Raw genomic sequence first — 25112 nt, 5'->3', positions numbered from 1 at the left:
CTCAGCACTGGATACTTACAGCTCCCACACCACAGTCTCTTGCAACCCTCCCTTCCCTCCCTCCTTAATTTCAATTAAGTTCCACTCTTAAGAAAGGAGAAGAAAAGGGAAGGGGTTGGGGGAGCGAGAAGCAGCACTTACCCTTTGGGGACTCACTTCTGGCTTTCTTGCTTTCTAAAGGACACTCACTGCTGCTGTTGGGAGAACATACTCTTCTCTTGCCTAAAATTTCATCTAGAAGAGAGATGAGAAACCTGAGTATCAGATAAGGTTGTACTTTCCTCTTTGCAGGAGCAACCAGAGAGACTTTGGTATTTTGCTTCTCTCTCTCTCTCACACACACAGACACACACACTCATATATTACAGGCAGAGGAAAAAAAAAAATGAAAGTAAGAAAAATCATCATCTTGACAGCCTTGATCTGCTTTCCTAATCACGCAGTCCAAAAGCACATAATGACTATTCACACACTGATCAATGCAACGTTTTAAAGCTATAAATTCTGAATCCAGTTGATTTCCTTACTGAGTTTCATCATTTGTTCTGTTGCCTTTTGTCCCCCTGGTATTTCCACTCCTTTCATGCCCTGATGCAAAGCAACTGGGGGAGAGAAAGGGGAGGAAAAAAACAACACACAAAAAAAAAGCACAACAGATCTCTGAATCTTCCTACCACAGTATCTCTCTCTCTCTCTCTCTCACTCTCAATCTCTCCCCCCCCTTTCCCCCCCTCCTCCTTCAAAACCTCAAGGTCCTTAGCAATCTTCCCCCTCTAGATTGTACGGAAACACTCAAGCCTTTTGCATTACTGCAGCCCTACAAACCAACACAAAATATCTAATATACAATTACAGCGTCCCTGAACAGATTTAAAATCAATATCCTCCCATAATAATGCTGGGGAAACTGAAAGCATGATGTTGCATATGGGCAGGAAGGAAGAGACTGTTTGTCATTGCAAGCATCAAATTCTCATCTATCAAGGGCTTGTTAAAGATGCAGCATCTTAAAATAAAAAAAAAAAAATCTCACAAACAAGCACCGTATTTGAGCGAGTATACGTTGCATCTGCCTGTGAGTCAACACTCATGCAAAGCTTCTGCAATTTGCCCAAAGTGTCTTGCTTAAGAAAGGTTACAAACCCCCTTGGTGCCATTTATAAGAACAACAAAATTATTTATGTTCCAGGGGACATTTTAAGCCAAGCAACTGTCCCTCATACTCAGAATCTCTCCACATTATTTTGAATTCAGCTAAGCGAGCCCAGGCTGCTGCCTTGGTATTGTATTTATCAAGAGATCCAGAGCACAGACCTGTGGCTGCCACAGGCCGAGCAGTGCCGAGAGCAGCCAGTTAACATGCCGAGGGCAGAGCCTGCCAGGCAATGCCGTTATCCAAAGAGCAATTCTGGAACTCTGCAAAGTTACAAGTGGCATTTCAAGGTTTTAAAGAGCACAAGCTGCCTCCGATCTTATCTTGCCATGACCCCGTCACCCAGCCTGTTAACAAAACTGGCACTCGGAGACAACTGCAGAGGCTTGCAACCATCCATAACCAAAAGCAAATACAATAAAACAGTGGCAACTGGAAAGCAGATGGGAAAGGACAGAGTCAGCCAGTGACAGCACTTAAGTTTTTTTCAGGACTTCACATTCCAGGTATTGAGTCAGCCTTTCAACACAATTTGAACTTCAGCAATCCTCCTGCCTCAGTTTACCCTTTAAATAACTTCTCCGAAGCCACAAACAGCATCAGCTTGCCCAGCCAGCATCAAAGCTAGGAAGTACCTGGCCACACAGCACCAACAGAGTCACAAGCTCCCTCCCCACGGAACTCTTCATTCTTCATGTTGATTTTCCTGGAAATGTCAGTCTGATGCTGCAAACCCTCAGCGCAGGAGGCCAAGACCATATATCCTCCTCAGAAGTGTTCTCATCCGGGATACGTGGCTTTGAAAGAACAAAGTCCCGTTGCTCTGCTCGCCCCTCCCAGCCTAGCCAGGAGGCAGCAAAACCCAACAGGGCTCGTTCTTATGTACTTCAGGCAGAAGAGACTCCATGGAAGAACTGGTGACAGAAGCACCAGTTACATGTGACAGCAGTTAGAATGTGAGCAGTAAAGATTCCCTGATTTCACAACTCTGCCAAGGCACCTCATTACCCTCCTATCACTCCTTCTCTCTTGCTATTCCACTCCCACCCCCAAGCGCCCATCTGCCAGCAGACGTTCGCTCTGACTAGCACCATGCCCTGTTATTCCCAGACACGTCAGCAGGACAGGTTGCAAATCCCATCTCACTCCCAACCGGCTGCACTTGTGCAGGGGAAGACCGAGATCACACAGTAACTCCAAAGCGGCACCAACTCCATCAGACCCATGCCCCACCAGTCTCCAAAACACCCACTTCTTGGCACACACGCAAGCGAGCTGGCAGCGGCATGAACAGTCAGGTGTGACAGCCTGCCATCACCGGCATGCCATGGGGAAAGGTCCCAGATGTCTTTCCATTGGGACTTGAACTTGGCCCTCCAGAGAGATCCCACATTAGCGTATTGATCGCTAGGATGACCTCCAGCATCTTCCTTCCAGCATATCCCAGGTTCACATTGTACCAAAGCACCGAATCCCACACACTGAGTTTGGATTTGGGTTGCCCCCCAGCAGTTTTTATGGCAGTCGGATCACAGAATGAAAATCTCCCTTTTTTTTTTTCTTTCCTCATTTAAGGTAAAGTCCTGGGATGTGTCAGAAACTGCCTCTGTCTCCAGAAGTGCAGGGACTAAATCAACAAGATATATAGTAAGCAAGGAAAAGGGAATAATTATCATCAGTAGCCAATATGGAGGCACAAAGATCTAACAATCTGCCCCAAATTTACTCAGTCAGTAGGAGAGCACAAGACTGAATAGCAATCTCTTGAATTCCAGCCCAGTGTTATAAGAAGTCATACCCCCCACCCACCCCCGCTTAGCTTTCTTAGCTGCAAAGCAGGGAAGAGGCAAATCAAATCTCCATTAGTTATTTAGTAAACTCACAGATTCTGGGGTACAACCTCAATGGCAATGTGTTTGTATTATAGCACCAATCCTTTCCTCTTTACAGCTTAAACCATATCACAGCTTTGGCATACCACTTACACCTGGTAAACACGTGCCCTTTTACAGGACCTTATACTCTAAATTCACCCCTTTATGTGCACATGGCATTCATCCAACCATTCTTTGCACTCACACACAAAGAACCAGGACAGTAGTTGAAGGCACTGGGGTGGGAGCATCCACAGTCCATCTCCCCCTGCAGCAGCAAACCAAATACGTTTTGCAAATGATTTGGCAGTGGAGCTTCTGGATGTCTTACCACCCTCACAGAGACAGGTTGTGCATTTAAAGTACACTGCTACTCATTGACCAGAAAGCCAAAAGAGCCGTTTGCTCAGCCCACGCACCTGCAAAAGGCAACACTCCACCTTAGACAGAGGATGGGGAGGAATAGTTGGGGGGGGCTTTTCTCCCCCCCCAATCCCTGCTTTCACCTCCTCTCTCCTGCCTTCTACAAAGAATTTCAGTTGAAAGGAAGCCAAATCAGGGCTGTTTTTTAGTATCGAAGCTGAAAATGAAAGACATCATCAGTAGAACTGTAATGCTATGAAGCTAGGCCGGGCAATAAAACAAGTAAGGAGCAACAGAGGAAGCCCCAAGCATGCTGATCACTTACTGCCACCCGTGCAGCACAGCCCTGACCACACACGTACCCCTCACAGGTCCCCAGATCCTGCATTACATTCAAGGCTCCTGCTAGCCTGACAAGGCAGTACAGAAAGTGATCCAGAGAGGTTTTTGGGCACAAAGTCAAATATTTTCCCCCACGATCTAGAAATCAAAGTGGATTTCCACCCCCCCTCTTTCACAGGAAGAGAAAGTCCAGCACTCACCTGCTGCACTTCTACAGTGAAACACGAATAGAGACAGACCAGGAAAGTAGGTCAGCTGGAGGAGGACAGCACTTCAGCCTCCATACAGAAGTACCACCCAATGGCTTTGCCACCATAAAGGGAAAGGATGTGGGTATGACACCATAAAACGAGCTTGTGCAGATGCCCGGGCAGTGTGGGTTTTATCTAACCACAGCCTTCTTTGGACTTGAGAGACACTGAGAAGAGGCCATGGGTGGAAATGTCACCTGGAAGCAACAGTGCTTTGTACTCCCTGCACTGCCTCTAACCATCAGCCTCCCAGCACTCAGCAGAGCTGGGTGACTTAACAGTCATGTTCACCAACACATCTAAGAATCCCAAGCCTCATTATCAGCTTTGAAGAGAGAACTTGGGAGCCTAAGTCAGCTGGGAAGATTAGAAAAACCTATCTCTAGGTTTCCCAAAGAGAGAGGGACTTTATCTCCACTCTTTACAAGGGAATCTGCAGCAGAGAAGACGCACCAAGGACACACACGGCATCAACAGCAGGGTGAGAACTGAGCCCATGTCCCAGTGACTGAACACAGAGTTTCACCTGGAGAAGGGAAATGAACAAGTATGAGGTGGTCACAGCATTTTTGCCCTCCCAATGTTGTCAAATGGGCGGACTACAGAGCAAGTCCCAGTTACGGCCAAGGGACTGCACCAAGTTTTCCTGCACTGTTGTGCTACAAATACAATGGGAAGAGATCAAGACCTATCTCACGCTCCCTATCCATATCATTGGTTTTGCTCTGAAAGCTTCTTGGACCCAGAAGTCCTGAGTAAACAGAGAACTGAGCCAACTTACATGGGAAATCACCCAGGCTCAGATAGCCAACGTCTAAAAAGAAGAGTCCTTTTTTTTTTTACCTCCTTTCACATTATTTTAAGAGGAGGAAAAGATCTTCCCTTGCTCTTAACTCCCCCATCAAACTTAAACCCTGGAGATGACAATTCCCACTGACCAGTCTGAAATGTCTTGGCAGCATCTCCGTTTATTCATCTCCCCTTTCCTTTGGCACAAACAGGCTGCCACCAGAGGAGCTGCTCTGGTGCTCCAGCCCTGCTGCTCAGTCCGTTCCTGTGCCGAACGTGACAGGTTTGCAGGGACCCTGGAGACTTACTTCCCCAGCGATGGGCTTGTGCCTTTGTAAGAATCAGCACCAGCTTGCCGAGTCCCAGCAGGCCCAGAGCTGCTCTCAACAAAGGCTGGCGTACGAGGGGCCACGCAGTAGGCTGCACAGAGCAGCGTGGAATCTGGCTGCACAACGGCCCCATCCCTTGCCAGCAGGAATCAATGGAACAAAGGGAGAGTGAAGCACAAGGTCATGGGAATAACGGGCCATAATTTAACTGAGGGCAACGAGAATGGAAAAAAAAAATATTGGGGAAGCTGGGGGAAGGGAAGCAGTGGGCTTCTGGAACTTGGGATCCTAGAACAATACAAGTGCATGTCAGCTCATGGGGCAGGGTTAGTTCTTGCAAGGGAGGGGGAAATACTGCTGGATCTTGGCAAAAGGGATGTCGAAACAGCTGCAAAATAAGGGTAGAGTCCTCCTCGCAGCAGGTCAGCTTATTGGCTTTGGGGACATGGCAGGCAGCAGGCTTCAAACCTTAGCTATTGCATTATCTCATTGTTCTTTTATGTCTCCACATCTACATCTATTTGTTGGTTGTCACTGAGGTTTAGATTGCAAGCTCTCCAGGGCAGGAAGCATCCTTTTGCGAGCTGCTGTACCAATCTTAATAGTACAAATAGTAAAAACAGCAGAGCAAGCTGGGCACTCCTGGCTCAGGACTGTCCCTAGCCTAGACCAAGGTATCTGCAAACGTTCCCTAAGCATCACGCTTCAAGTTCCCTGTGACAAGAAGCTCTTGGAAACAGGAAGAAAAAAGGGAACAAAGGGGAGGGAAGAATGGGACACTCTCATGGTTTCTTACTACAAAGCAAGAAGGATGCAGTATCAAGTAATCGGAGGTTTTTTCTCCTTCCTGCTCACTTTGAGAGAACTTAACTTTAGCAGACTGGTTGTGCAGTCACTCCTCTCAGTAGCAGAGAAGGACTCCAACAGGCAAGTCAGTGACCATCACTCACTGATCTCAATGCATTACATAGAAAGCAGCACCCCAAAGGTAGGCCTAGAGTCACTAACCCCTTCCTAAATCTAAGTTAACCGCAGCATGTACGAAAGCTGCAGGAGCACGCAACAAGACAGTAGTTGAGTAGAAGGATTCCCAATGTATAACATATCAACCATCCTTTCCTAGGCTTGAGAAGGAGCCTGCATCCCCCTTCTCAGCTCTAACCACTCGGCCATCTGCCTTTCCTCCTACCATGCAAACAGTATCCTGCTACTTCCCACCTCCTCGTGCTCACTCGCTTTGCCTAGCTGGAACTAAGCTCCTAAAACGACTGTCCAATATTTCAGTTCCCAAGGAGTGAAACTGAGGGAGGTGCAGGTCATGCTGGAGCCATACTCCTGACTGTCTGTAATGAGGCCATTTATTAAAGAAGGTGCACCAACATCCCCTTGTCTCCCAGATTCTTACAAAATTCATTTTTACAGCATGCAGCAAGCCATAGGAAGGTGGTAAATATTCATAGTATGAAAAACACTCATGGAGAGGATATACTGCACTTAAGAGAGAGATCTGAATTAATTTTACGTGCTGCAGAGAGGCTTTTTAGCAATTGCAAACTTGTGAATCCCCATTCTCTTCCAGAAAGATTTAAAGAATGAGGCTGGGAGGGTGGGCTGGAAGTCCAGGCCTTTTGGAGACTCACTTTCCAGCTCTAGAAAGAAGCATGTTCTAGTGGGTAAGACAGGAGAAGGGGGAAGCTTGTTGAATCAGAATATTTAAGCACCGTTCCAATAAGGATCAGGTTTTCCTTGAGGGACCACAAACCTCTCAGGCAAAGGTCATTTGGCCTCAATTTATGTATCCGTGTTAAAAAGCTATGAAAACTGGCATCAGTCCCCCGATACAGATACGTCCCTCAGTCCTGGGAAATGCCACACAACACCCAACCATGCCAAAAGGTGGGTAAGGCAATGTGGCAGCGACAGCACTCACACTTCCCTGTGGGCTCCTAGGTGCTGAGTCTTCTGCGTGTGGTCTGTGCCAGCAACCCGGTATTCCCTCCAACACCCAGGACAGCTGCTCCACCTCCTCCGGCTGCTCCTTCTACAAGCCTCCCAGCATTTCTTTAGAAAAGCAAATGCTGAAGATAGTGATTTCCAACAGAGCTGCTGGTGGTGCTGTACCCTTAGCACCATTTAAATGTCCGATTGCACTCATTCAGCCCCTGAAAAAAACAGCGCTCCTCCAGCCCGTGACAGCTTTGACAGCCAGACTCCTTAATTCCTTTTTCTTATTCCCTTAATCTGTCATCTTTATCAGGCTGGGGAAGTGCCAGGCAGCAAGCAGGAGCCCCGGCCCCGATCAATCTCCACATTACAGCTGACAGAATGGTGCTAATAACTTATTGATCTAATGTTTGCCAAGCCCCACTGGGGCTGAAAGGCTGCCATTGATTGGCTTGAGGGAAGGAGCCTCTCAGCTGAGAGCAGAGCGGAAAGCCTTCAAATTGTCTTCTTCCCGAGGAGCTTGGAGATGGAGGGAGGGTGGGGAAGGGAGAACAGGGAGGAGGACAAGGGAACTAAAGAGAGGAAGAGAAATGGAAAGGAAGAAGGGTGCGTATGTGAGATGGGGATTAAGAATGGAAAAGGAAGCAGGGGAAAAGGGGTTGAGAACCAAAGAAACGCGAAGAGTAGGGAAAAGAGCAGGAAAGGGGAGAAGAGCAAAGAGAAGAGAAGGAATTGGGAACAAAAGGATTGTGCAGAGGTGAAAAATTAATGAAAAAGGCAGTTGACCCTCTTCTTGCTTGCAGCAAATCGTTAATAAAATCTTTCCAACCCTCAGCCCTCCATCCTAGGACAGCTCCTCCCAAGTCTGTTCATGTCCAACGTAAAAAGCATGCAGCACTGCTGACTCCCCTGACCAGGTCTGAAACCACAAGCTTGCATCTGGGGAGAGGGCAACATTAGGACAGATTCCAGTTTAATTTATGACTCTGTTCCCCACAGTGATACACATGCAACTTAACCCTCGAGAATCCCTGCCTGTCTCCTTGACTTGCACTGAAGAGGCTAATAACCGTAGAAGGTCATCAGACATGCTTAGCAGAGGGAAAGGAGTTGAGGGTCTTTACTGTGCTCCTGTGGGGAAACCTGGGCTTACCTGTAAATGCAGAGACAGGAGGAGAGAAAAAAACACCAACATGTGACCTTTCACAAATTACAGTCATGGCTATCGTCGTCTTTCCCATTTGCCTGAGATCAGCCCAGGGCAGGCCAGTTTTGCCAAAGGGTACACGTGTTGGAGCAGTGCTGTAAGGCAGGCACTGAGCTGGCAGGGCTTCAAGAAAAGGCAATCATGGTCACACACTACCCTGGCAGGTTTGCCTGCCCGGGGGCTCTAAACGCACAGTGCTCACTGCGGTCAGGTCGGTTTTCCTGGTGGACCTCTCTCAAGTCTATCAATCCAAAAGCCTGGGTCAACATTTTCATGTGTCGTCTCCAACACATCTCTCCCCCACACACAGCCCTGCACCCTTTTCTCTTCAGCAGGACTTCTCCCTCACTTTCACCAGAGACCTCACCAAGCTGTGAGCCACAGAGCACCCTGCTGATTTCCTGAAAAAAAAAAAAAAAACAAGGAGCAGAGCAGCAGTCCAATGCCTGCTACCAAGGCATCTAAGCACAACGCAAGCTTTCCAGACACTCAGCTATGGGGAGCTTGTGGGGGGACAGTGTTATTATGCCTGCTGTGCAGGGTAACAGGACTAAATCTGTGCAGGACTAAATCCACGGCATCCAAACCTGATGACACAGAGATACACACACACACTGGAGCAGGAACGGTGTCAAACCCCCGGCTCTGAAGTACCAACTTGACTTGTGGCAGGGTCAGGAGCAGCGACTCACTGCCTCCTCTCCCTGCGCTTCCACCCAGCAGCAAGCAAGAGTGGACAAGTCAGGTGCCTCATTACAATCTGCACTGGATTTCTATATATAACATCAGGGAGATGTCACCGCACCAATGATTTGTTTTCAGCTCTTTACTAGCTGCCTGTAAGGCACCTGGGAAAGGAGGTGGAAGCAGGGGGTGGGGAAGAGGTTATTTTTGGAAGCAGGATAATCTTGCTCTCCTTAGAGCTGCAAGGAAAGGAAGAAAGAGTCGGTGTTTATTTCAGTTTCAAAGCCGCAACACGTACTGGCCATGAGTTTGGTGGCTGATCCAACTGCCAGAGAGCGATGGACTCATCGTCCTGCCTATGGCCAGTCTGCCCTGTTCACACCAGGCACAGAGGAGGCCAAGCTACGAAGCTGCTGTGCTGAGCCCTGTCCAGCTATGGCACTCCTTTTCTAAAGGTGAGGGAGACACACCTTGAAACACATCACTGACCTTCCCAAAGGTGTTTGCAGAGCCATCCTACAAGAACCCTCCTGCCAGAAGCAGGCTTCAAATCCCTGCCAAGAGCAAGGTTTACTGAACTCCAAGAACAGGGCACTAAACTGCCTCTGCTCTAAACTGCCTCTGCTCCGTCTCCTCCTGCAGTGACAAAGCCAAGAATAAACCCTTAACATTCACACCAGCAAAATCCCATACACTAACCTACGCTGCAAGTGCAGTTGCAGGGCGCAGCAAAAGGAAGTGCTTCCATGTTGGGCTTTCCCATTTTTCTTTCACCTCCCAAGACCTCTGTTTGTATTACAAAAGGATTCTGGTTACCTCCCACTCCCGCAAGGCTTCAGAAGAAATAAAAATTAACTTAAATAGAGCACAAAGAAATGACAGTCCTCCAGATTCAAGCCAAGAAGATGAATGGCATTGACAGAGCCTAGACCCTCATGTTGCCTAGGTAAACAACTGTCCTTCATGGTAAAACACGTAAACAAATGTGGCTGGGCTTACAACTTCTAGATGCCCATTTGGTGCTGATTTTCTGCTCAATTTAAGGCAGCAGTTCAATAAAGGCTTCTGCTTTTTTTGTTGTTGTTTGGCTTTGTTAAATGAAAACATGTCTGCATGCTAGCTCATTATCACACGCTCAGAAAACAGCCGTTCACTGTGATTCTGTCTCTAACCATTAGCTGTAACATCCCTGATCCCAATTCTTTTTCACCCCCAGTATTAACTCCTCCTTAGCAGATGAAAGCTCTAGGTCTCAGTGCAAAGCCAAACAAAGTTATTGGGAAGCCCTCCATGGCAGGCACACAGAGTTCAGGGATAAGGCCAAAGAAAGTGAGACAACTAGTTTCATCAGCTACAGATCCATGTGTGTGAGCTACAAGCACTGCCTTGTCAATAAAAATTCCAAGACCAATTTTTAAATGGGAATCTCTTTACAGTTCACTCCTGAAATTTCTCCTTCTCCCTTGCTTAGTCAACAGAGCATCGACTGGAAAGATGAGACAGGAGCATTAATACAGAAGAACAAATAACCTCGCAGAAAGAAAAGAGATCTCTCTCTTTCAGGATGTTTTTGAGACATGTAGATGAACAGTGCTTTTCCAGGACTGCAAAAGCACCAAGTATACGTGGCCTCCAGGGGAGCAGGACTCCTCGAGGGACACAGATGTCATGTTCTCCCCATCACGTGGGATTTCCACAGGAATCACTGCAGGTTAACATACAACTATACTGGTCACTGAGGACACCACTGCTCTGAGGCCAAGGCTCTCAGGGTTTGTCATCTCCATTACCTTGACCAACAGCCCCTAGAAAAAGCCCAAGCTCTCTGGGAGCTCTGCCACATCAAAAGCTGGCCTTCTGCTGCTTCCCACACCACAGCCAAAGCAGCCTCTAATCACTGGGGAAGGGGTCTTTAATCCTCACACAGTCCCAAATATGGTATGCAGAAAATTGCTTGCTGTTTGGAGCAAGACCTGATATTCTGCCATGTCTCCATTAAGTGCCCTCTCTCAGATAATATTCAGACATCAAGCCAACTCCCTCTAATCACAAGGGGCAGAAGGAAGAGAGGAAAGATCTACCCACCCTCCTCTAGCATCAGTGAGCCTGATCCCTCCACTTCTATCCATGCAAGGAGTCCTACTGCAACTGGAAAGTCATGAAATCTGGTGCTGCAGCACAGAGGGTATTTGAGGAAAGAAATAGGAGAAGTTACCAGGATTTCTGCAGGGGAGAAACTGTTTCGGGCCTCGGGGCCAGGACTCTATTGCAAAATGCTTGTTCAAATGTGAAAGCAGTGTGCAAAGCACACATACACAAAGGAGATGGCACTCATACTTTCTCTACAAGCCATGGAGCCCCGCAAGACCTCCTCGTCCTCCCCCACCCCTGCATGCCCTGGCAGACTGCATTAGCCAAACTGGATAGAGGGGATTGGACTTGTTTACAGACACACCGCTAGCTGCTTAAAGGGGCTCTAAATCCGTGTTTGATGTGCAAACCGTCAGCTTTGCTACTGTGCCTTTGTCAAGCAGCCCTGGCGCTGCTCATCCTTGTGTGTGCCTCTCTCTCTCAATTAAGATTAAAAGCGCCTTGTGCCATCATCCGCTCTCAAGGTAAGCCCCTCGGTAGTGCCAGTGCTGTACCCTGTCTGCTGCCTCACCTTTATCTGATCCATTTGGAAACGACTTTTGTATTCTCATTAGGCTCATCGCCTGCCCTCCCCTCCCACATGCACGCTCCCCCTGAGGCATTTGAGCGTACTTGCTCTACCTTTGCAGATGTTGTTAAGCCTCTTACTGAATCTCACCAATGCAGGCTGCCTCTGTGTGTTCCTAAGGAAGTACAGACCCCATTATACGTACTTTTCCTTTCTTCCTCCATTTGGCGTATTATATCCCCATCGTGACTGCAATTTAATTAGCACCAAGGAAAGCATTCTCCAGCATTTTCCACTGCAGAACACCACCAGAAGGGAAGGATGCAGCAGAAAATCAAGTCCACAGGGTCAAGAGAGGAGAGACCATTCACGTCTCCCAGGTAAACTGGCCTGGGAGCTCTGGGAATCACCAAAGCCTATTTTCCCATGTAGGCTCTACATACATTCCCCCCAGCTGTGGTTCTGCAGACTGTCAGCACTGAGGTGAAGTAGCTCACCTCTCTTCTCTGCAAAGGGAGTACCTCTGCCCAAGAGCCAACCTTACCTCTCAGCAGCTGGATTAGCTAGCTCCAGGTTTGTTTGGTTGTTTTGTTTGGTTGGGTTTTTTTTAAATTTTAAAAAGTCTGACACTGGTCAGAGAAGTAGGAGGAGATTAAACCTAGCAGCTGGATATAAACCCAGTGTAGACGTAACAGACTTCAGAAGAGGAGCTGGATATCATTTTGATCAATGAAGAGCAACAGAGCTGGCAGAGAGGCAAGTGCCTTTCCTTTACACTACATTCTCTGATCCTCCACAAGAATTTACTGTTTTTTCAATCTGTGCTGGAAGCCACGAACACCTGCGCACTTGAAATTTGCACAACCATTTGGTGAACAGACATTATCCAAGGACTGTAGAAACCAGTGCTCTCCATTTTGAAAGCACAAGCACCTCCACTCCCAGTCATGAAGAGAGGCAGAGAATGCAGAAGTGGCAGAATTTTACTATTCTTAACAGTCTGAGGACACATTACTGTCAACAGCGAACCCAGATGAGAAGAAAGGAAGACTAGTGTGAGAGGGTGCAGATGGGTAAAATCCTAAACCAGTAAGATGGATTTCCTCAGCCAGCTAAGAATTCAGAGTTACAAACAGGGCAGCTCTTCCCGAAACCCAGGACCCCCTGGGACCTAAGGAAATCCAAGTGCATCAGTGGTAATTGTAATAAATCTGTAGTGTCGCAGAGCAGGCCCAAAACCCGCAAGTTTACTCCACGATTAAGAGATCTCTGTAATACCTTAAGGTCCCCAATGGGCCCAGAGCAGTGAGATACAGCTAACACGCATCAAACACATAAGAATATCTCAATCATTACCACAGCTGACGGTGGCTCCTAAGCCAATCGATAGGACAATTAGATTTTATCAGTACCCGCCTCTCGGCCACCTACTTTTGCTGTCCTTGCAAAAGCCTCAGGTTACCCCTGCCAGTTCTGGGTCTCCAGATACCTTATACTGAGATGCACCGGCTGGAGCAGATTTTTGCTTTTTTCGTAGATTTTTGCTGTGGTATTCTTTATTTCCTTTAAAGGTCCAGTATCAGGGGACACTTCAAACATGAGTTAAGCTGTCAGCTATTCTTATCTATACGTCTTGCTTCAGTACACACAGTAGCAGGGGGGAACATCACCCCCACCCCCAAATCTCTCATATGCTGAATCTCTAGAATTAGGCTATAATCCACACCTATTCCATATTGTCACAGTGGAACAACAACATAGAGGTCTAGCAGAGAAGTTAGGGAGGACAAGACAGGAAACTGAGCTCCATTGTTCAGTCATCATTTGCTTTATGATCTTCAGCAAATTTGCCTTTCTGTGATGCACCTCTACAATGTACTTGAAAACTGGGGGAAGGCATTATTCATCTTGTCCAACATTTCTGATGAATCTTTACTTGCTGGCAACATAACTACTTCCCTTTCCTTTTTATCACTGTAGACTAGCAATAACATTCTTTCCATTTTTTATGATAAGCGTATTTTCAAAGCACTGTAGCTCTCAGATTTGCTAGCCCAGATTTCTGTAGATGCTAAACTTATCAACATGTCACAATCACTACACTGGTCTTAATCACACCTAAGTGATGCAACAAGTAGCATAGCCATTTCTTTTTGATGACTCCAGACCCTGCCTAGCTCTTTGGGCCTCACAAGATCCAAAATACAGTGACTTTTTTTGTCCCAGCTACCCCAAGCCCTAAGACCATACCTCCTCTAGGCTTATTGTTCCGAACGGCTAGTGCCCACCACTGTAGGTTATTACACCCACCGAGGTGAGTTATTAAGCCCTTGTCTAGTCAGGGCCAAACCCTATCTGAGTCTTTCAGGACCCAGTTATTTTCTAAGTCTTTCAGCTTCTGCTGTCCCAAAGTAAGTTCTTCAGTCTCTCTGTTCCCAAATACAACGATCGCCATTGACATAACGTGACCTGTTTTCACTTAAAAATTATCTATAAGCCTTCCAAGGATATTAGTATCAGTGCTGCTCTTCCAGCCAAAGGTCTCATATGTTCCAGCAATACATCAGTCTCTTCAGCCCCTTTTGACCTGATTGTCAGCCCAGATCTAGCCTGAACCCTGACTCTAGTCTCACCTATCTCCCAGAACTCATGAAAGTCCCAGAACTAACTATATGCCATTATTTTCCATTAGTTTAAGCCCCTTTCTACATTTCAAAGACCGTTAAAGATCCAGCAACACTTCTAATTTTCCAGTCCATCCTGTTCAAAACTACAGCACTGCCTGTAATCCTGGTTTTAGCTATAAATCAAGGAACTCCCTCACAGAATTAATCATAAACCAACCAACTCTGCCAACTTCAACCCTCTTCTTAACCCCATGGGCCCTGAAATAAGCAAATCTATTTGTGCTATCCTTGTTCTCAATCCTCTACTTAGCTTCAGCCGTAGCCAAGAAGCCATGTGCACTTCTCTATCCCGTTGTAAGCAGTATGCACTCACCCCTCAGCCTGCACCCGTAGAATTTGCAGTTTGAGCTGGAGAGCAGCCTCCGGAGTGTTCAGCCTCTGCTGGCTGGGACCGTATGCCCAACTTCAAACCATAAATGCTAAACCAGCAACAGAAAACATTTTAGCAGCAGATTCCAAACTTTGAGAGCGCTGCAGCTTAATAGTCATGAGTGATGTGGGAGTTTTTAAACATATTGGCATTCACATCATTTATTCAGCATTGTCCATCTCCAAATGCCTTTTTGAGGGCGAGATTCTCATAACCCAAATACACGGTATTGTTCTCAAAGGCATACAATGCAAACAGCAGACAACCGGGGGCACATTTCTTTTTCCCTTATTGTTGTAACTAAGCGGTTTAAACAACGGTCAGTTGTTTAAACTCTCTTAAAATTATATATGTAGCAATTAGTTATACCATTCTCCCCTTCCACCCCGCCAGTAAAAACAAACAGAACCAAGACATAAACCCAATATTCGGCATCAGCTACAAATCCCAGCACATTTTGTTTCTCATCCCTTGACTTCCCCGTCCAGGAGGTGGTAACACAGGTACCAGTTCTGCACATGCTCTAAAGTCAGAGCTGGCAGGTTCTGCATAGACTTTGGCAAATGAGTCTTCCCTTAATCAAACAAGCATGTAGAATGAGCCGGCTCCAGACAGTGGGGAAAAATCAGAGTTAAACTGTCCCTGTGGAGATGTGACAATGCCCTCTCTCCCTTTAGATACCTACTCTCCCCACCATGCCCCCTCCTACTCTCTTGCTGGTCAACTGTTAGGCACACCGAATCTATCACCTCCTGAAAAAGCTCTGTCACTTGCTTGGTGGCTTCTTGTGTGAATGAGCCCTCTTTTTCATCGCTCAGACTTTCACTGAGGTCAGAAGCAAGCACTGCTGTCCTCACTGCTACAACACGTGTACAGTGCCTGTGTTTTATATTTCTTACTGTTTCTTATGGATAAGCTAACCGGAGAACCTCAAACATAAATTCTAGCAAAAAAGAATGGGGACTTCTACATCTCATCTTTTCTACTGCTTAACACTGATGGGAATGAAAAGTACCCTTTGCATTTCTGGAATGCTATGGATCTCAAAGAATTTCAGCAATCCTGATCAAACCCAGCAGTTTCTCGGTAAAGCAAACAATATTAAAAACCATTTTAACATACAAGGTCAGCTGAGACATACAGACTCAAGCAAGGTCATACAGAAAAACGTATGTCTCAGTCCAGTTTGGCTCTTAGAGCTGTGTAGGAAAAGGGGCTGTGGAGATTCGTTAATGAAGAGAATATGGAGATTCAGCTGTAAAAGCAAGACTGGGAGCTGCCCATGGCTGCTTTACAGACACCGCACAAATCCCCCAGTTCAGCACAACACATATATGGGACTGAACACTTCACTGCAAAAGCAGTCACACCAGTACAAACTTCACTGCAGGCAGGAGGAACCTTTCTGGAAAGGGGTCAAGTCTCACACAAAGGGCAAACCAGGTACCTGTCATGGTACTGAATATCCTCCAGAGCCATTCCCAAAGTATATTAGATGTGGTGCTCCCTTCAGATCCAGAGTTAAGTTACACAGTCAACAGAATGACTTACAAGAAAATATGAACAAAACCACAAACATACAGAAAGGCCTACATTAACATACACAGAGAGATCCAATTCTGATTTGGAAGGGCAGGGATCACTCAATATAAAAACTAGCATAACTCCCAGTTTTTCCTCAACTTTTATTTATCATCAAAAGCAAATTGCAGATTCTGCAAACAACAAGCAGATCTCTAGTTTATTACCAGTGCCTCACTTGCTGACTGGTGCACATTTACCACCAAAGCATCCTTGCCCAAGGTTCCCTCACTGACAGCCAGAGAGGCACGGTGCAGGATCCAAGAGGAGCATTTCTGGTTTCACCACGTTAAGTCGAAACCGGGTGAACTTCCCAAAAAAGTCAGGTAGCACTACAAAACCAAACAATCACAAAGGAGTTGGCAGGCACAGAGGCAGCACGGGGAATCTCTGATTAATGAAATTACAAATCAAACCATGCTCTCTGCAAGGCCTTTCTGCTTCGCTTGACAGCAACCCTGGGGACATTCCACTTCTTTGCTGGTGCAAGCTCCTTTGCAAGTAGTTTAACACAGACCACTAGATTTCAGAATAACACAGGGCTGAGATCTCAAAAGGACTTTAACATCACCATGAAATCCTTTCCATGTTAATCTTTAGCCAGAATATTAAAAGCTTTCATATAGCTCACTCCAGAGTGTAGCACAAACAGCCACAGAAAAAACAGCTGCTAAAAAAATGAACAAATGAGGGAGTGAAAGAGAGAGAAGTCAACGAACCCAAACCAGCAGGACCTGCTCCAGCTGCTTACCTGCTGCTCCCAAGCCAACGTCGATGCTATTTCTCTTGAATTCACAGCGGCTCTGGGTCTCTGGCATAACGAGTTGACGGCTCTGATGCAGGTTGGAGATGATAGTGGAAAGGTCGTTATCACGGCTGCAACAGAGCAGAAAAGCACCAAGTTAAGGAAATCCTATTTGCCACCACATAATTGATTTTTGTGTGTATGAGCGCATGTGTGTGCGCACGCAAGATTCTTTTGTTTGCCCCTGACATAGCTGTATTTCAAGAAAGGTTCTCCCCCTCCTACCCATCAGGTTCCTAGGTAACCTCCTCTAGTTTCGGGGAGCGGAGACGAAGTGCAAAGCACTTCCCAAACAGCACTCTCATTTCCCATAAAGGACTCTGCAGCTGCCAGAGCTCCTGATTTCAGTTTTGCCAGATATAACTTGCGTGGGCCAGAACTTACATCTCAGATGGAAAAACTGAAAGTGTAGGAATTGGCAGATCTATTCCAGAATTAATAGGAAACTTGAACTGAAATAACTGATAGTTTTCTATCAGTTGCCACCCTTCTATTCTTAAAAAAAGTAAATTTTTCCATTCCATCACTGTTGGAACACAAGACTACTTTATTTACTTGAATAATAGGTTTTCTTTTCAGAGAGAAACCCACCATGAACCCGGACATCAGCATTACTCAGAGCTGATGGTACAGATTTATTTACAAAACTCATTTTCAACTCTTCACTCTAACAGATCCTGAAACAATGCTCTCTTCCTTCTGGGACAAGAGAACGCATTAGGGCAGTTCAGCATTATTTTGCCTGTTATCCTTGTATCAGATTGCTGCTAAGTAGGCTAGTTTAGTGTTTTTTCTTTTTTTTTTTTTTTCCTTCTATGGAGAGGAGAACACAAACACAAAAAGACATTCACTGTAGCAGATAGTGCAGTTCAGCTGGCAAATGCTTTTGCTTGCAAACCGCTGTCCACTTGCAAAATATTTCTGAATAAATTATATACAAACACTGAAGAGGAAAAACAAGCTAAAACATATACATGATGCTAAATGGAAATGCTGGAATGTCTCCCTTTTGTTTGTTTGCAGTATATGTCAAATCACCCACCCTTCTAGCACAAGGTGCTTGCCCCAAGCTAGATGTGGCTATTTTTCTTCCTCTCTTCTTTCTAAATGGAAGATGACAGCCCGAAGAACCAGAGACCCTTACAAAAAATTATACGTATTAGAAATACCACCCTCCCTCCCACATCCAGAGCTCCCTCCCAACCTCTACTCACATCACAAGTGCACCCACTCTGTGCTGCTGTGATACCCAGCACATGACCACCAGCTCCCTGGTGCAGAGGAGAACGTCCTCACCTGGGACCAGCAGGACAACACGGAGGGTGCATTATCTGCAGAATTACCTAGCAATGATCTTCCTTTAAATATCCCCCTCTTATCCCCCCTTACCTCCTCCCCACCTGCTGCACCCCCACCTACAGGCTATCAGCACTAGCAACAGGAGCAGATCTGCTCAAATGCTCCAGAGAGCCCATCCCTGGTGCAGAAGCAGGGGCTAATCTGTCGTCTAGCTCTCTGCTAATCAGATAAGTTTATGACAGAAAGTCTTTAGACAGAGGTACTTTCAGCGGGCGTCTGGCTCCAGATTTTCACAAGATGTAGCAGACAAAAACAGACTCTCATTTCAGCAGCCGCTGTCATGTTCCCTGCTGCTCCCCCCGCGCATTTCCCCCCCCCAAATCTCAGCAATGAGATAGGATGCTTGGATCTCAAAGCCTTTGAGCACCCATTGCATCTTCCTCCGCTAAACCAGTTCAGATTCCTCCTTATGCAAGCAGAAGGCTAATTACTTAAGCAAGCCCACAGGTGAGTGGGAAGCCCATTTCTCCTGTGCCAAGCAGTTTTGGGTCTCATCCTCTTTTAGCTACCACCTTTAAGATGCATTATGCAAATATTTTGGTGTCTTAAGTCATTTATGGGATTAATGTGAAGTGATTATCAGTTCTTTTTAATCATGCCAATCAATAACTGGATGTCAGGGACAGAGGACAAATGCAGATAAACGCTGCCATCAGCACAATGCTCAGGAAAGGGCGGAGGAGATGAGCCAGAAGCGCAGAGGGAGAAAGGCAGGGAGTAGGAAGAGAAAAATGGGATAATTACATCTTTGCATTTGCAGAGTGTCTTGCATCCCAATTGAGCCCAAACAACCTCTGATATGTAAACACGTCAAGAGAGCTATGAGAAGAAATTGGTTTATCCACCACTAAAATGCAACTCTCTTTCTGGAAAAGAGCATAGCAACTCCTTAACATGACTTGATTCTCCAAAACGCAAAGAGTGCAGAACACTGTGATATATCCACCGTAAACTAAAACCAGGGGCTCTACGTGGAAGGAAACATGACCACGCCAGAAGTGGTATTTTTCTTCCCCAACAGTCTTGTGTTTTTAGGAGATCCTCCATGGCCTTAAAATTAATATCATTATGGTATGCAAAGGTGCGTCAGCAAGTCATAACTCCACACATGAGCAGATGCGACAGGGCTGATGGGTACAATCTACCGGCTTTGAATTCAGCTCAGTCTACCCATGCAATTAGGCAGGATCCCAGGAAAACATAACTTTGCTGGAATACCTTTGCAGAAGGCAAACTGAACACCAAGGGGACATTGAGCAGAAAGGGAAGAAAGACTAGAGATAAGGCAAACAGGCTGAGACAGCTTTTAACACATCAAACTCTCCCCAAGAGTTGTTCCTTTTGCCTTAGTGCATAGGAGGTTTAAGGCAGAGACTGCCTTTTTATTTGGGGCTTGTTCTACACCTGGCACAATGGGAGGTAGCTTATAACTGGGGCTCAGTCTTAGTATGAGAAAGGAGAGTGAATGGTGACCAGAGCTTCTCATGAAAAACTGAGATACCTTTCTGCATAGGTGAAGACTTCCAGTGTTTTCTAAAATATGCAGGCCAAGCTAGCCCCAGCAAATACAGCTCCACACAGCTGCAATCAGACTCCAGTGATTGCGTGGGCTCTCTAGTAAGGGACATACTTGCCTAAGGCTCTGCTTAGACCACAGAGGACTTTCTACCACCATGCTGGATCAATGAAATGAAACACCAGCGTTGGTTCTGCAGCTAACAACTCTGCCACCTCCTCCTTACCCGTGACTGCACGAGATAGGAAACAAACATCATTTTCACAAGAGATCCTCCTGAACCTCCACGGAGCAAAGTCCAACTAACTGCTTTCATCCCAGTGCCACTTACTAAAGCTAGTGAAAGTTTAACTTTTAATGGAGTCTCAGTTCTTCAGGTACTCCACCAGTTACTTGATGTCTTAGCCAGGAAGAAGGGCTCTGCCCAGCTACCAGCAATTTTCAGAAATTACCCTGCTTTTGCACACACACTACCACGGACTGCAGCACTGCAACTGCATTTCCAACCCTCATACCACATTGTCCACTGCTGGTCAGCTCAGCAGGACGACAAAAGACACAGCACTGCCACAGGCTTTGGGAGGTCTGCTCGGTCCATATACCAAAAGCTGCAAAACATGAGTTATAACTCCAGCCTGGCCAAACACCTTCACAACTCAGTCCTGCCCAGGCCCTCTCCCTACCCTCAGCCCCGAGGGGAACACCTCAGCCAGATCACAATCACTGACACCAACCCTACGACACAAGGCAGGCAAACATCTACCGCAGCCCTACCTCATCCATTTGCCATAAAAATCCTAGAAACAGCCTAGCATGTTTCTCCACAGAAAACAGCTATCTGAAAAACTCAACCAACCACTTACCTTCTTCTGGAGGCAAACTGCACACTGCAGGACGTGCTCCCCTCGGCAGAGCAGCCCCGTCCCCCAGCGACCGCCTACAGCTCTGCGGAACAGGGAGCACCTGTGCTCCGTTAGTGGCCACACCTGCGTGGGGCAGTCCCCGGGCTGCCAGGCAGCCGATGCTCCGTGCTCCAATCCCCTTTCCCTAACTGGTGCCCGATTCCTCAGTCCCATTCCTCATTCTTCACTCCTAACCATCGGCTCCGGACTTTTGTGCCCGCACCCTGTAGAAGGGGCCCAGTCCAGCACCCAGCAAAGCCCATCTCGCAGACACGGCTAGGAGGCCGGTTCTCGACATGGAGAGCTAAGCAGCGCAAAGTGCAACCTGAACAAGCAGCACAGCACAGAAACACGACCCTCTCCCTCAGCCCAGGTTACAGGGTATTCTCTGTGCGTTCAGCTTGCTTACAATACAGGACAGCATTTGCAAAAGATGGCAAGTCTCTCGGGGAAAAGGCTATTTGTTCCTCTGGGTTTATACGCCAACTAACTCGCTCACAGTAATCCTGTCATATACAGAACAGGCAACAAATTCATGGGCTCAGGGCTCCAGCAGGCAGAGCCAATGTAGGATTAAAGATCCTTCCCTCGGAGGGAATACAACAGGCAAAAGAATACCCAGCTTGCAGGACCTCAGGTCAAGATCCAGAACACGCACTTTGGGGATACCAACATACACGTAGTAATGCCTCAAACTTAGCTGCTTGGTTTGGCACCGTGATTAAAGCAACTGAAGGCGAGGACCTAGGCTCACGGGAAGGGAAACTGAAATGGGTGCAACAGCATCCCCTCTGAAGTCCTCATCAGCAAGAGCACAACTCTTGCATGGCCTCGGTGGGAAGGAGCCTGCATTAAGGGGACTGGAGAGGGCCGGTCCCTCCCAGGTAGAGGACTCCCCCACCTGTGTGTTGAAGCCAGTAATTCCACCCAGGTGCTCACTTGCAGCCCCAGCAGGGCAGAGTCGCACTCTGCTTTTCCTTTGTCTTGTCTCTGAGCCGCTGCTGGGTGCCTGTTAATGCAGGCACTCCCCCATACATGCGCTGACACATGCACACACAATCAGATTAAAGGTCTGATCCCTTCCAGTGGCATACTATTATATTTTAAAAACCGGATTAGAGAAGGGGGCTTGAGCAAGATACGGATCTCCTGAAAGGTCAAGGAAGAGACAAATAGCCTTCTGTAGGGCTGCAAGTTGCCATGGCAACATTCAGTTTGCATGGGTTTTGGTAATTAATGGTTTGGGGACCCGCAGTAATACAGGTATGTTTCCAAGCAGCAGAGGAACATGTTCTGAGGCATGACTGTCTGGGCACTTCCATCTCATAGCAGCAAGTTTTGCTCTTGCGGTAAAATGAAGGGTAGAAAACTACTTACTGTCAGGGATTCCAGAAGGCATGTGGCTGCTTGGCCACATCCAGATTTGCTTTCAAACTGGGAAGTGACTCACTGTTACTGACAGTCTCATAAGACCTTTCTTCTGCTATCTGGCTCAGGATGATCAAAGCTCTGATCACAAGACATGTTCTTCAGGTATTTCTGCTATTTTGGTGGGCAAAGTTTTACAAAACAACTTGCACTACAAGATTTTTGAGTCTGAACTTCAAATCCAATACACGTTTAACCTCAATCCAGAACGCTAAAATTCACCCTGTCCTATATCTGAACAGTGAATCTAAACATGTCTAGTAAAGATAAACTCCTGTTGTTGCTTTCAATTACAGCTGATGTGCTGTTGCTCCTTCTCTATTTCAATCCATCGTCCTGTTTTTGTGACACCATACTTAGCAGCTGTGGAGAGGAGTAAAATGTTAAAAAAAGATGAGGCTCTCATGTGGCAAGGAAGTGCGTGATGATGGCTGATGAAAGAGTGAGATCCCATCTTCACAAAATTCATCCCTCCTACTAAGAAGTAAGGGAAAGGTAGCAGCTACCTAACAGCACTGCAGACTTCCCTCAAGGCCAACTCTGTAGCTTTGAGAACAGCTGCAAGCGGCACAGAACCTGCCCTCATAAGGAAGACACTTTAACAAGGAGTAAAGCTGGCAGTGGCGATGTGTAAGTGCTTGTTTATTATTGTGCTCCATGTAGCACTGGAGAAGTAACCATCCCACCAAACATGCCATGTATCTGTCCTGCCTTTGCCTTGCCCATTTATCCACTGAAAACAATGTCCTAGGCTTTTGCAAGCTGCTTTCCATGGAACAGGATTCCCGTTCTGCCACCAAGCTCTGTCTTGCTGCCAAAAGCAAGTCAGAGAAGTGGCTGGATATTATTATGGCTGGGGCAATTTTCAGATCCTAATGAAGAGAGGGCACAGGAGCAATAGATCCATTTACCAGGAACACAGGAAAGCTGTGATAAGGGTTTTGTCTAAGCCAATGGCAACTGAGCAGCTCACCAGTGCACCGCAACTCAGGCCACGCGTGCTGCAAGCAGCAACCACAAAGCTTTAAAGGCCAAGTCCAAATGGCTCCTTTACCTGGATGTAGTACGAAATGAAAGCTGCTTTCTAACAAAATGGCCACCTGACCTTGGAGGGTATTCCTGAAAACACTGTACACTTGACCTGTTACACCGGCAACAAAAGAAAACTGCAGGGAAGTACAGCATAGGAGGCATATGCCGCAGGTTCCACGCTAGGTCTGGGAAACAAAAAAAAGTCTCATCCTAAAACCTCACACCCAAACCCAATGAACACTGGTGCAGGACTCTGGGAGTATAGTCAGGACAACATGGATAACTGTGCAGCTCAGATACAGATCAGAGCTGATAGTCTTAAAATTCCCTGTCACATCCCAATGCTCTGATATAAGGAGTCCGCTCTGCAAAGCAGCAATGAGACGTACTAATAACTAATGGCTGCAAAAATTACCACTGGAGGAAAAAAAGCATTGCTAATGTTCTCTACGAATGCTTTGATTGCCGCACTGTCTATGTTTAATGGAACTAGCTGGTCCTCTGTCTCCCCCAAAGCTGGTTGTTCTGATGAGACTTTCTGTAATGGCAGTATAATGGTCCACCAGTGGTCATCTGATAGCTGCACTGCTTACAGGAAAAGGCACTCCAGGGGAGAGACAGCCACATCAACAACTGGTGGAAACGTCACCCAGCCAGAAGGTGTCTGTGTGGGAAAAGATGCCACGGTAATCCACTGAAGCCGCAGAGGAGCACCTGCAGGACAACAGCTAAACCAGCAGTACTATCATTTCTGGCACACACTGCATGAGCAACATCATCTAGCCTAGCTAATGAGCCACAACCTGCGCTCAAGGAAGGAGAAGTCTATCATAGGGACTGCCACTGAACTGTCAAATTTGCTAAGTGTCGCCTTCCCTTGGGATGTATAAATGAATTAGGAGCAAGCCCTTTCAGGGAGGCTGTGGTAACCAGACATACAACAATCCTGTGTGACAGACTTCTGAGAACAATAATCTTTTTTTGAGCAACATCTGCACCATAAGCCTCCATCTGGCAGTGTTTGAAGCCAGCAGCTATTGCTCCAAGACCCCTTCTGGTCCTGTCTTGTCCCCTGGTCCTCATGCTGACCAACATTCGGACCCTCACTCTCACCTCTCCTCAATCTCAAATGGCCCCAGCAAACTAGTCCCTTACATCTGCTGAAAGCTATCTTCCCAGCCTGGTTCTGGAGCCAACCCTGCCAGCACATTCAGGATGGAGTGACTTACAGAGGGGACTAGATAAATGGGGCAGACACCTCAGTCTCTTGGCCCCTCTGGCTCTTGGCCCCTTGAGTGAGGGTAAGCAGAGAGGCGCTGACAAATGCCTGGGCTGCCCTGCCCCTGTAGGGCACCGGAGTGGAGGCATACCCCTTGAGATCCTTGGGAGGTGGCAGCTTCCAGTGATTGTTAACCCAAGCCGGATGCAGACTGGGAGCAATGCCTTTTAAATGTGTTTCGTTTACAGACATTAGCAGCAACTGCATCTTTAACAAGGAGAAGCATGAGGAGACTAATGGATGGAGACAATTAACCAAAATATAAATCAGTGTCAGAGTCTCTGCATCTAGCAGAGGCAGCCAGGCGCCCGCAGGGTCTGGTGATTCTCGCAACACGCTGCTCAAAGTGACTGCAAAGAGTGATTGCAAGGAGGGGGAGGGAGAGGGGAAGGAGAAAATTTGGTCAAAATTTAAATAATTTTCAATAATGGCTGCCTCCCTGTTTGCTGCAGCCCTCTCCACAATTAAGGAGGCAAGAGTAACGGTAACCTCGCTACAAATGTCATGCCCCATCCTCCTCAGAGGGTGAGCCAGAATGAGCCCTGTGTGCCTCTTAGA

At 46.9% G+C, this 25112-nt stretch overlaps 1 protein-coding gene across 1 annotated transcript in view; it reads right to left on the bottom strand.

The window, feature by feature from the left end:
• Positions 1-25112, bottom strand: part of SAMD11 (sterile alpha motif domain containing 11) — a 126280-nt gene that overhangs the window by 40061 nt on the left and 61107 nt on the right. The window contains exons 5-6 of the mRNA XM_059829937.1: positions 16985-17109; positions 142-234 (exon numbers count right to left, since the gene is read on the bottom strand). Coding sequence (XP_059685920.1) covers positions 142-234; positions 16985-17109 — 218 coding nt within the window. The remainder of the gene's footprint in view (positions 1-141; positions 235-16984; positions 17110-25112) is intronic.

Source organism: Gavia stellata, chromosome 27 (assembly GCF_030936135.1).
Source record: "Gavia stellata isolate bGavSte3 chromosome 27, bGavSte3.hap2, whole genome shotgun sequence".
NCBI lineage: Eukaryota > Metazoa > Chordata > Aves > Gaviiformes > Gaviidae > Gavia > Gavia stellata.
This window is presented reverse-complemented; position numbering and strand designations above follow the sequence as displayed.